Source organism: Narcine bancroftii, chromosome 4 (assembly GCF_036971445.1).
Source record: "Narcine bancroftii isolate sNarBan1 chromosome 4, sNarBan1.hap1, whole genome shotgun sequence".
In the NCBI taxonomy this organism is placed as follows: domain Eukaryota; kingdom Metazoa; phylum Chordata; class Chondrichthyes; order Torpediniformes; family Narcinidae; genus Narcine; species Narcine bancroftii.
Genome location: NC_091472.1, coordinates 219,274,431 through 219,287,017, shown reverse-complemented (window position 1 = coordinate 219,287,017; position 12,587 = coordinate 219,274,431). Strand labels below are relative to the sequence as shown.

The window sequence follows — 12,587 nt, the reverse complement described above, 5'->3', positions numbered from 1 at the left end:
CATTTCTGCTCCTATGTCTCATGTCCTATGGTAAATCTTATCGTGCTCTTACTGCTGAACTGCTTGACCCATCAGCTCTGGATAGTTCTACTCAACTACAAATGTTACAATTGGGCTGCATTTCTATAGAACCATGGTGTATGGCAGCTGGCCAGCAGGATATGGCAAGGGAGGTTATGCCTAAGCTATATTTCTCCAAGACCTTTCAACGTACATCTCAAACTTGTTTCATGAGTTGGCATTAATGGGCCTGTCGGATGCAGTGAAATTAGTGAAAGATTGGGAGAGCTGGCATGCACTCAATGGGATGAATGGCCTTCTTTCTGCCATACAACCATATCAAGGGGGGAAAATTTGACAAAATATCTCCTTGCCAAATGTATGGAAGGAAACACTCTTTTCCCAAAGGATAGGTTAATTTTTGAAAACTTCACCAAACTCACCAGCCCTGTGGAACTAAAATGTATTTGGTTATCATTCACAAATAACAATGTGGCAATTAAATGTTCCTTTAACATTACAAATCCATCTTCCAAAAGTTTTACTACAGTTTAAAATGTTTTAAACAACATTTTTTTTTAACTTCAGGTTTATTGTCATCAGACTGTACAAAAACAACCAGACAAAACAACGTTCTCCAGACCACGGTGCACACTCATACACACCCATTACACAGCATACAATTATCACAGAAACACATAAAGATATAATGTAAAATAAATATAGATAAACATTTAGGAATGATTTACTTGGTTACAGAATTCATCAGTCTCATCGCCTGCAAGAAGATCTTATTTCCCAGCCTGGTTGTCCCGATTTTAACACTCCTGGACCTCCTTCCTGATGATACTGTGTTATGAATGTAAAGGGTCTTCTTTCAACCCTATTTAACCAAGTGGCTTTGTAACCTATTAAACTGATTTTCTCAGAGGATATGAAATATGTAAATTAGCCACCCAATGCCACATATCTGCAGAGATGCCTCAAGGGTGGTCACTGACAGACAGAGGCCTTGGAGAGCGAACCAAAGAACTATTGGAAGTTGAGGAAGACAATTCTTCTCCACATTTTGACCCTCATTTTACCCCCTCCCCCCAAAGAAGAGATCATATGCAATCCAAATTCTAGTGGGAAAATGCCTTCTCTGGGTTAAACAAGCAGACCATCTCACCCGATTGGGTCAATGGTGATTTCCTGAGAAGCAATACTCTCAGTCTCGTTCCCCTCTCCTTTCATCTGCACCAGTAGGTTTTTCAGTGTGGCCCCATGAATCTAGAGTGGCAAGTCCTTGAGATGTGGGCTGCAACCTGAGCAACTGGTCACCGAGGGAACATGCAAATGCCACTCGGGTCAATAATGATAGCCGGGTCTCTGGAGCATGAGGCATTGGTACAACCTGCTGCATCTCAATGCTACCTCTGCCCCAGTCAGCAGAATGAAGGAACACAGGCCATCGCCCCTCCTGCAGATGGAAAACCCCTTTCCACATCCAAATAACTGTTTGAAATTGAGCGAAACCCAGAAGTCTGCAGGCACTGTGATTGTAATTAAAAACACAGAAATGCTGGGGGAACTCAGCCGGTCTCACAGCATGCATAGGAGATTCAGATATGTCACTGACGTTTCGGGCCTGAGTCCTTTTTCAAGGTATGAATAAAAAGCAGGCATGTGCCTGAATTAAAAGGCTGGAGAGAAGGGGGAAAAAGGGCAGGGGGACTAAAAGGTGATAACTGATAGGACAGGAGAGGAATGGTGAGAATTGCTCAGCGAGTGGGTGGCTCTGTGATCATAAAGCTGGGGAAAGGAGACCCAAGGATGGATGGTGAGGGTGCTAACGGAAACTGGAGATGCAATATTAATGTCATCTGTTTGGAGGGTGCCCAGGCAGAATATGATGTGTTGTTCCTCCAATTTGCGGGTAATCTCAGACTGGCATTGCATGTGGCCGTGGAAAGACATGTTGGCAAGAGAATTAAAGTGGGTTGTCAATGGGAAATCCCTAAGATTTACTTTACAAAGATTTGTTTTACAAAGTTATCTCTCAGCCTGCGTCCAGTCTCTCAGATGCAGAAGAAACCACATTGGAAGTCTGATAGTGCATGAGAACATTGCCAGATACCTTCAGGGGTCATCTAATCCATCTGGTACTACTAAGTGATCCCTACACCTGGCACATCTTCACTGCTCCTCTCCACCTTCATCAGGAACCAATATCTCCTCTCTTCCCACCAATTGCCCCTTTGGCACCCACCTCGGTGACTGCAGGAAGCGCTATACCTGAGCCCACACCTTCAGCCTCACCACCATTCGGAGCCCCAAACACTCCTTCCAAGTGAAGCAACATTTCACTTGTGAATCTGCAGGAGTCATCTACTGCATCTGGTGCTTCCGTCATGGTCTCCTCTACATTGGAGAAACTGGACGCAGATTGACCTTCTCTAAATCGGAGAGACTGGGTGCAGATTGGGAGATCACTTCACTGAGCACCTTCACTCCATCCATACCAGTGACAGAGACTTCCCAGAAGCCAACCATTTCAGCTCTGTGTCACACTCCTATACTCACATGTCTATCCAAGACCATCTACAAAGTGGAGGAACAACAGCTGATTTTCTCTCTGGGCTCTCTCCAGCCAGTAGTTTCTGATAACCTGCTCTCCTCTTCCCCCTTCCCAGTTCTCCTCCCTCCCTTCACCCAGCCATCCCTCCTCCTCTTGATCGCTGCTGCCCCCTCCCTCCTTTCTCCATCTATCACCTCTTGCCTTTCCGACCACACCTCACTCTTTTATTCGGAAGCCTGCCAACATTTTTCCATATCTTGATGAAGGGCTCAAGCCCAAAACATCAGTTATGTATTTTTTATCTTTGCTTTATAAAGGTCACTGTTTGACCTGCTGAGTTTCTCTAGCTTGTGGTTTTACTTTAACCATAGTGTCTACCTCAAAAGTTAAATAAATGGGACCCAACAGTATCTGATAGATGTTTTCGATGTAAAAAAGAAATGGGAACAACAATTCATGCAATCTGGACATGTGAGAAAGTAGAAAAATTTTGGGAAGATCTAAATCAGATATTAAATAAAATAACAGAAAACAATATACCAAAGAATCCAGAGATCTTCCTCCTAAGTAACATAAAAAACAAAGAATTTGGAATTGATTTGGAGGATGCACAAAAAAGATTTGTTAAGATAGCTCTAGCCGTAGCAAAAAAATGTATTATGCCAACCTGGAAATTGGAAGATAATTTGAAAATACAACAATGGTATATAGAAATGAATAAATGTATTCCATTAGAAAAAATAACATATAGTTTAAGAAATAATATTGAAATATTCGAACAAATATGGGAGCCTTACATGAAACACAATAGCGAAAACCTACCGGGGACAATCACTACCTAAGTTAACGGAAGGAAAAGGAAATGAAAAGAATGGACTCAGTGGAATTTCTGGTGTATTTTTATTGAATGACAACATTGCCTGACTGGTTTAATGTATCATAGATTTTGTACCTTAAATGGACGGGAGGGGGGAGGTAGGGAGGGTGGGATGGGAGGAGGGAGGGTGGGGGAGAAAATGGCACTGTATATGTGTGAAAAGGAAAAAGTGTGTATCATGGTTAATGTGATTTATGGTGTGAAAAATAAAAAATTGAAAAAAAAAACCATGGTGTCTGCAGATTTTCGTAGTTTACCTGGGAGATTGCTTCGTTGAGCACCTTGGCTCTGTCTGCCGCAAAAGCGTGGATCTCCCAGATCCCCTAGTGGCAACCCATTTCAATTTCCTGCCCCAGGCTAATGTTGTTAAACCAGGACCGAAAAAATCTTGTCAGGAGAAAGATGAGGGGTACGGAGGGCACCGATCATATGTTGTTAAACAAGAGAGTCTGCAGATGCAGGAGTCAAATGCTGGGGAAGGTCAACGGGTCACACAGTATCCAGTGAAAAGTAACCAATGTTTTGGGCCTGAGCCCTTTCATCAAAGTATGAGCTAAAAGCAGGCAGGCACTTGAATAAAGCAGTGGTGGGGGGGGGGGGGGGGGGGATGGAGGAGAAGAAGAGGAGGTAGGAAAGGGAAAAGGGAGGAGCACAAGGTAACAGGTAAGAAAGAGATCATAGGTGGATACAGGTGGGAGGGTAGAAAAGAGAGGTGATGGGAGGTTAGCTCTCTGAATGGAGGGGGAAAGGAAGGGGGTGGGGAGCTGGAAGAAAGGAGACAGAGGGATAGGGAAAGAGAGAGTGATGAGGGAAGGGCCTAGTGGAAATTGGAGGTTGATGTTAATGCTGTTTGGTTGGAGAGGGCCCAGATGGAATATAAGGCATTATTTATCCAATTTGTGGGTAGCTTCGGTTTGGCAGTGCATGAAGGCGACATGTTGGTGTTGGAAAGGTGTGTATCACATCGTTTGATCATTTTGGTTGGCTCAGGCAGGGAGTGCAGTTTGGAGCAAAACACAAAAATCTGCAGACACCATGAATGAAATATAAACACCAAACACTGGAGGAACTCAGCAGGTCACACAGCGTCCATCAGAGGTAAAGATGTACAACTGACATTTCAGGCCTGAGCGCTTCTTCCAGTTAAAAGGGCTCAGGCCCGAAATGTCAGTTGTATATCTCTACCTCTGATGGACGCTGTGTGACCTGCTGAGTTCCTCCAGCTTTTTTCTGTCTTTAGGGAAAGCAGTTTGTTCTGTTTCGGGACATTGTGTTTATATAAAGCTGCATCTCATTTCCAGGTGCAGAGTTCAATGTTAGGAGATCCAAAGGCTTTGCAAGTGCTTGTGGTCAGATTCACTCACAGGCTCCTGTGCCATAACCAGGCCCATCAATTCAAGCTCCTACCATTTCTTAAACAAGGGAGGTATTGACTGCGGGGATGAACTGCCTCCAAATTTCCATCTCTGCATCATAAAACTGTAACTGGCTCAGCGGGCTGGGAATGGTGTGTGCATGGTGAATGACAGGAAATGCCCTTTACACCATTTGCCTGCCTGGTAGCTGAAGACTGAAATCTGTCAGAGGCCATTTAAAATCTGAGCCTTCGGCTATTTAAAATGTAGCTATACCGAGTTATCACTGGCTTGCTGATACAACATTTCTGTTTCCAGAGAAAAAAAAATGAAGCTCAAGGGTAATGATTTAATTTCCGGTTTACAATGTCTTCGGGTGGAGGATGGGATTTGGAAACATCAATGCAGGAACGCAATGGAAACCAGACCCCCCTGCCCACGCAGACATGGGGAGAACGTATGAACTCCTTACAGACAGCGTGGGATACAAACCCCAGTCCCAATCGCTGGTGCTGTGAAGGCGTGGTGCTAACCGCTGTGCCAACTATGCCACCAACTCAAAGGAAAATATCATGCCTTAATATCATGGGATCAATTCAAGGGGTAAAAGCAGAAAAGAATGGTTGGTTTTCCTTTTGAGGGTAATGTGTCGAAGGATCTTGGATGGGTACCGCTGACATTCAATTCCTCCCCACGTTCATGCCACTCCTGGCCAAATGTAACCTTGAATTTCATCCGCAATCATGTCATGTGGCAGCACCACAGTGTTGAACTGCTCTTGTAACGTCCATGGAAACCAACCACCTTAGTAATTCCTGCCTGGGCTGTCAGTGCTGGCACACAATGAGGCTGTATTGATGCGGATCCTCGAGTTGGAAGAACGAAAAGGAATTTTATTGGAAACACAGAAAGTTCTGACTTAGCAAGATGGGCAAAGGGAGGATATTCCCCATTGGTTTGAGAAGGAAGGTGATGGGACAGTTAGGGTGAGAAGTCTCAGGTTTATGGAGGAAAAAAAATTGGGACTGAGCTGAGGAAAATGTTCTCCACTCGGAGAGTGGTGCCTACCACAGGTCAGGTTACTGAAGTACATGTCAGATGAAAGTTTGAAACAAAAAAGGCATCAAAGAGTCTGGGGAGAAATGAGGAATGTGGTAATGAGAAAGGGGATGAGCCATTATTTAAGGTCCCAAGGGTCAAAGAACCTCTTCTTTTGAAACTTCAGACATTCAAGGTAACGTGCCAAGGGTTTAATTTAGTGGGTATAATTGATGGGGCAGCACAGTTGGTGTAGCAGTTAGCACAATGCCTTTACAGTGCCAGCGATCGGGACCAAATCCCCCAGTATCTGTAAGGACTTTGTGCCTTTTCCCCATGTCTGTGTGGAATTTCCCCAAGGGCTCCAGCTTCCTCCCACCATTCGAAATGTACCGGGAACTGTAGCTCAATTGGGTGTAATTGGGTAGCACGGGCTCATGGGCCAAAGTGGCCTGTTACCGAGCTGTATGTCCAATTTTTTTTTAATTGGACAATTTAAAGCAGTAAATGACCCACCACTTCAGGCGAAGCCTTCCTTCATGAGCACTGTTTGTCAAAAGCTTCAAATGCTGTCATCTCTTAAAGCAGACAACAGATGCTGTACTTTCCCAGTGTCACCGACCTGAAATGTAGCCCTGCTACTCTCTCCTGACTTGCTGGGAATTCTTGTCATTAAACATTAAAGTTTTTCAAAATGTTTTAAATTTTAATGCTGCAGCACAGAAGAAAGCCAACCTGCGCCACCAGGTTAACCTACCTATCAACCCCGTATGTCTTGGAACATAGGAGGAAACTGGAACATCCTGGGGATAACCCACACAGTCACGAGGAGAACGTAGAAACCCAATACAGACAGCAGTGGATTCGAACCCGGGTTGCTGTTATAATGTTGCCACAGACCCTGTTTTTATTTTCGATTTACAGCAACTTGAAGCTTTCGACCACTTGGGCTGTGTCTGTCTCACAGACCTAACTTTGCCTCCTCATCAGTCAGGAAGGTGCAGTAGCACCGACACTTCCTGAGGAGGGTGAGGAGGGCAAGGCTACCGGCCCCCATCTTGACAATCTTTTACAGGAGCACGATTGAGACTGTCCTGTCTGGCTGCGTCATTGTGTGGGAGAATAGCTGCAAAGGATCGGACTGGAGGTCATCAAAATGGCTGAGAAGATCACTGGGGTCTCTCTTTCCTCTAGTGATGACATCCACTGGGCTCGTTGCTTAAATAGGCCTCAAAAAGTTACTGATGATCCCTACCACTCATCACACAGGATCTGTAAACCACTAACATCAGGAAGAAGGTATAAGAGCACTAAAATCAGGACTGCCATGCTGGGAAATTGCTTCTTCCCGCAGGCTGTGAGATTGATGAACAGAATCCTGGAACCAAGTAAATTATTCCAAAATATTTATATATTGTATGCATTTTATATTCTATCTTTATGTGTTTATGTGATTGTTATGTCTTGTGTATTGCATATGCATGTGTGAAAAGCTGTTTTGTCTGGGTGTGCATGTACAGTCAGATGGTAATTTGTGCAAGCCACACCCCCCAACCCGGGATGAGGCTTAAGCCAGGGCCACAGTGGTACTCACCCCTCAATGCCGGTAATGAGGAAGATAAGGTTTCCGTTGATCTTGGTGCAGTTTGCAAACTTGCCAATGTTACTCGAGTCAACGGTTTTTGCCATCTGCAAACTACCGGTTCCAATGCCATCACAACCTGTGAAAAGTGAGAGTGCAGGATGTGTACAGATTGAAGTGCTTGGACACAAAGTACACAGGAAAGCTTTACCTTCAACACCACTGAAGGAGGCCATTTAACCCGTCGAGCCTGTGTCAGCACCCAGGGGCATTTCCTCCTGCAGCTCCTTCTACAAGGGGAGCACTGACAGCGGCCGGTTGACCCACCAGACTTTAGGTTGTGGGAGGGTACCAGAGCACCCAGGAATAGCTCATCAGTCACTGATGGGAGTGTCCAGGCTCCACCCAGACAGCACTGGAGGCTGGGAATGAAGTCGGGTCTCTCGCGGCTACAAGTGTCAGGAGCAATCTTAGTCCCAACATTTATCTCAAGATGTCGAAACTGCTTATCCTCAAATTTGCTGCCTTCTTTAGGTTTAGCTATCGCATGCAGATCTCCAAAGTTTTTGCTCAAGTTGCCAAAGTGAAGGATTTTAATTTATTGCATCTTCTGACTGTTGTTCATCTTACATTTACTTTCTTCCCTCTATTTTATGCTCAAAAGGCATCAACTCTTGCACAAAAGCACCCGTCCCCAAATCTATTCTTCCTTGCCAACTTGTCATTCTTGCCAATGCCAAACCCCTCTAATCCTCACTACATCTGCTTTCCTCTGACAGTTCATTAGTTGCCTCAGGAGCAGGAACCTGGGCCCAGCTTTTGTCTCCCTTGCCAGGATCATGGTCACCAACTTCACCAGTTTCCTGCCTCGGCTGGGATGAACCTGCTTCAACGATTCCTTGCCAGAAAACTCTGACCTGTTCTACCCTGAGCTCCATTCACCTACACCTGGTGGCCCATGTTCGAACTTGCTTCAGCTTGTCACTGTGTCTGTCCGCACCTGGAGCCCATCTGTGCACCTGCCATAGAATCATGGTGCTAAACACACCCTACGGCCCCACTCATCCATGCCAACTAAACTGGTCCCAGTTGCCAGCTCTTGATCATTATCCCTCCAACCCTTGCCTATCCATTTACTGGTCTACAAGCTGTTAATGAGTAATTCACTGCTTGGTGAGAAGGTATGGTCTTCCCACCCAATTACTAACCCCCCCTCATCCCCATGTCACAAGAGGCTAATTTAGCACCATCACCTGCGTTAGACTCTTGGACTTTGTGAGAGTGAGGGGTGTCTTATTGAAGCACATTGGATCCTGTGAGGATAAGGCAGCATAGATAGAACCTTAGAACATTATAGCACCAAAACAGGCCCCTTTGGCCCTTCTAATCTGGGCCGAACCATTTTTTTCGTCTAGTCCCACTGACCTGCACTCAGTCCATGTCCCTCCACACCTCTTCCATCCATGTACCTGTCCAAATGCTTCTTAATTGTTAAAATTGAGCCCACATTCACCACTTCAGCTGGAAGCTCGTTTCCAAACCCCCACCACTCTCTGTGTGAAGAAGTTCCCATTCGTGTTCCCCCTAAACTTTTCCCCTTTCACTCTTAACCCATGACCTCTGGTTTGTATCTCACCTATCCTCAATGGAAAAAAAGCCTATCTATATTTACTCAGTCTATCCACCTCATAATTTTAAATACCTCTAGAAAATCTCCCCTTATTCTTCCATGCTCTAAATACTGAGATGTTTCCATGAGGGGACACAATTGGGAGTCTGAGAATTGTTTGTGGGGGGGGGGAGGTGGTGGTTGATTCAGGAATTTCATTGAGTAGATCCCAGTGAACCTCTGGAACTCTTCAATCTGGAAGGTTGTAGAGACTTGAGGTATTAAAGTAGACTTTTAAAAGATCTTGAAATCACAAGATCAAGATATAGGAGTGGAAGTAGGCCCATTGGGCATCTAGTCTACTCTGCCATTCAAATCATGAGCTGATCCATCCTCCCACTCAGCCCCTCTCCCCATAACCCTTGATGTCCTGACTAATCAAATACCTGTCAATCTCTTCCTTAAATATACCCAATGACTCCATTTCGCAGTCACCTGTGGCAACAAGTTCCACAGACTCATGACCCTCTGACTACAGAAAAGTTTCCTCATCTCTGTTTCAAATTGATGCCTTTTTATCCTGAAGTCATGCCCTCTTGTCCTAGACTCGTCTACCATGGGAAACATCCTTGCCAGTCTATTCCATCCAGGCCTTTCATCATTTGAAATGCCTTGATGAGTTCACCTCTCATCCTTCTGTACTCCAGAGTGCAGTCCAAGAGTCGACAAACATTCCTCATATGCTAACCCTTTCATTCCTGTTATCAATCTAGTAAATCTTCTCTGAACCCTCTCTAACACCAGGACATCTTTTCTAAAATAAGGCATCCAAAACTGTACGCAGTACTCCAAGTGAGGTCTCACCAATGCTTTATAGATTCTCAATGTTACATCCCTGCTCTTGTATGGTGTACCTTTAGAAATGAATGCCAACATTGCATTCACTGCCTTCACCACCAATTCAACTTGGGGAGGTTAACCTACAGGATTAATTTCGAATTTTGAATTTTCTCCCCAGCTAAATAATAGTTGGCCCGTCTATTTCTTCTACCAAAGTGCATGACCCTACACCTTCCAACATTGTATTTCACCTGCCACCTTCTTTGCACGTTGTCCTAATCTATCCAAGCCTCTCTGGAGCCTTTCAGTGTCATTCAGCACCATCTACCCCCTATTTTATGTCACCCGCAAATTTAGTCAAAGGCGTCTTATTCCTTAATCTAAATTATTTCTATATAATGTAAAAAGAAGTGGGCCCAACAATGACTGCTGTGGAACACCACTGGTAACGAGTATCCAAGCAGAATGAGATCCTTTTATTCCCACCAACCAGGCAATGAGGACCTAATGCAGAAGTGATGAGGTCTGGTGCCAATGGAAGGGTGGTCCCATTGACCTGCTCCTATTGACTTGTATCCTTGTGACAGTCACATCAATGCACCACTGGGCTTAGGACTTAGATAACTGAATCACTCTTTACTCAAAAACGTAAATGTCTCGGTTGGGTGGATCCACAACCATACGTACGTACCCTGGTGGGGGAGTCAGTGGTTTCTGGAAAAAGGAGAGCCGGGTTTTGAAGGGATTTATTTCAGCTTAATTATCATTTTCACAGGAACTTCACAATGATGCAGGCGAAGGAACGTTGGTGATTTCGAATGGAGGAATGAGGTAGGAGGAGATACAACTAAGTGGGTGTTACCTTTTGGACAGATGTCCGTGCAGGGTTTACATACTTTGATTCCATTTTCTTCCACTTCCATCTTGTTGCTTGGGCATGCTCGTACACAGGAGCTGTGATCCACCACAAAGTTATCTGCAGGGGGGAGAGTGGATGGCTCAGGACATTCATTGTATTCGAACCCATTGCTCAACAAATTCAGAGGAAGAAGAAGTAGATCAACCATCACTCAACTGTCTGCCCCTGCTTCTCCCATCTGACTAAAAACCAGAGAGACGACACCCAAGATCTCAATGTGCTTCCACCTCAAGTGACTTTCCTCCATCTGTGTCCAAAACCACACACTGTTGCAGATTTCTGCCCACTATTCAGTCTGCACATCCTGTCCCCAGTTCATTCAGTCTTGGCCATCAGTTCTGTTGTCTCATGATCTTATGTCTTCAAAATGTAAGGGGAAGCTCCCACATCACATTTTCTACCCTTTGCCACCAATGTGTGTTTTAGTGCAGAATTTAATTCATTCATTCATTTAGACATACAGCCCGTGCCACCCAATTACACCCCATTAACCTATCAACCCCGTAGGTGTTTGGGGGGTGGGTGGAAACCGGAATACCTGGTGAAAATCCACGCAGGTCATGGAGGAGAACGTACAAACACTTGGCACGTAGCGGCAGATTTGAACCCAGACCGCTGGCCCTCTAACAGCATCTTGCTATCCACGTCACCCTACACTAACCGTGCCAGCCTTGGAGACTTCCTCCAGTCTAGGCTAGTACCTGATATATTAGCTTGTAGCTGATGCACAGCTGGAGTGTCACGTCCCTGTGGCTCTCCCTGTTTTCTCAGGTAGAAAAATCATTGTGAAAGATCAGGACATTTCAAATTGGACGTCTAGTGTGGTCATATGCCCTTTAGCCCCCATGAGCTCGTCCTGCCTAAATACCTCACTTTAGCTATAACCCTCATACATTTTGGAGAGTGGGAGGAAACCAGAGCACCCAGAGGAAACAAGGAGAACATACAAACTCCTTACAGTCAGCACCGGAATTGAATCCGAGTTGGTGGTGCTGTAATTGCCTTGCGCTAATATCGTCTTATTTAACTGGAAAGATGTTATTCTGTCAGTAACCATTATCAGTGTCCAATAACAACAAAAGTGGTCAATTCCCAGATCTCACCTCCTGCCTAGAAAGAGGACATCAACTGGCAGCCCCATAGGAGGGTGGTGTTGGAGGAGGGGCGACGGGATGGCGGGGGGGGGGGGGGTGGGGGGGGGAAGACGACCAATTGAATATTGGATACTCATTTCCTTTCTTCAGGGAAGCAGAAGTTGAAGCCCAACTTGTGGACGAGGTAGTTGTCATACTCTGAGACGGCACTCTGTGCTTTAGAAATGAACCTACAATGACAGTAAGATCTTCCAGCACGAATCAAAACTTGTGGGCCTTAAATGTTCTTCCTCGAGGCTCACCTGCTGAGTATTTACACTATTTTCAGACTTTGACCACCATCATGGCGAAGGTAGTCACAGAATCACCAAGCTACACTGCACAAACACAGGCCCTTTAATTCTTTGAGTTTGTGCCAACCTTCGAACATCCACTGCCACCAATCCCATTATATTGGCGTAAGATCAGTATGGCTAGCATAGCGGTTGTTGTGTTTGCCTACTTACTTTCATCAGGAGGAGGGTAGTGAGCGTTAGGATCACCCGGGTGGCAGTGAGCCAATGAGAAGGTCAGAGGGGTTTGGCTGGGTGGTGTTTGGGGAGTTGAAGAATGCAGTGTGGCGTCTCGTGAATAATAAAAGAGAGTCGACTTCACGGTGTGCTGAAAGGAGTAAGTGAGTGCATTCTTCATTTGTTTGTAAGCTGTAGTAAATC

At 45.2% G+C, this 12,587-nt stretch overlaps 1 protein-coding gene across 4 annotated transcripts in view; it reads right to left on the bottom strand.

Annotated features, from left to right (window-relative positions):
- Window positions 1–12,587, bottom strand: part of LOC138761594 (receptor tyrosine-protein kinase erbB-4-like) — a 910,121-nt gene that overhangs the window by 309,114 nt on the left and 588,420 nt on the right. For all 4 annotated transcript variants that reach the window (XM_069933967.1, XM_069933965.1, XM_069933966.1 and 1 more), the window contains 2 exons: window positions 10,724–10,837; window positions 7,425–7,551 (listed from right to left, as the gene is read on the bottom strand). In XM_069933967.1, the coding sequence (XP_069790068.1) occupies window positions 7,425–7,551; window positions 10,724–10,837 (241 nt within the window). The remainder of the gene's footprint in view (window positions 1–7,424; window positions 7,552–10,723; window positions 10,838–12,587) is intronic.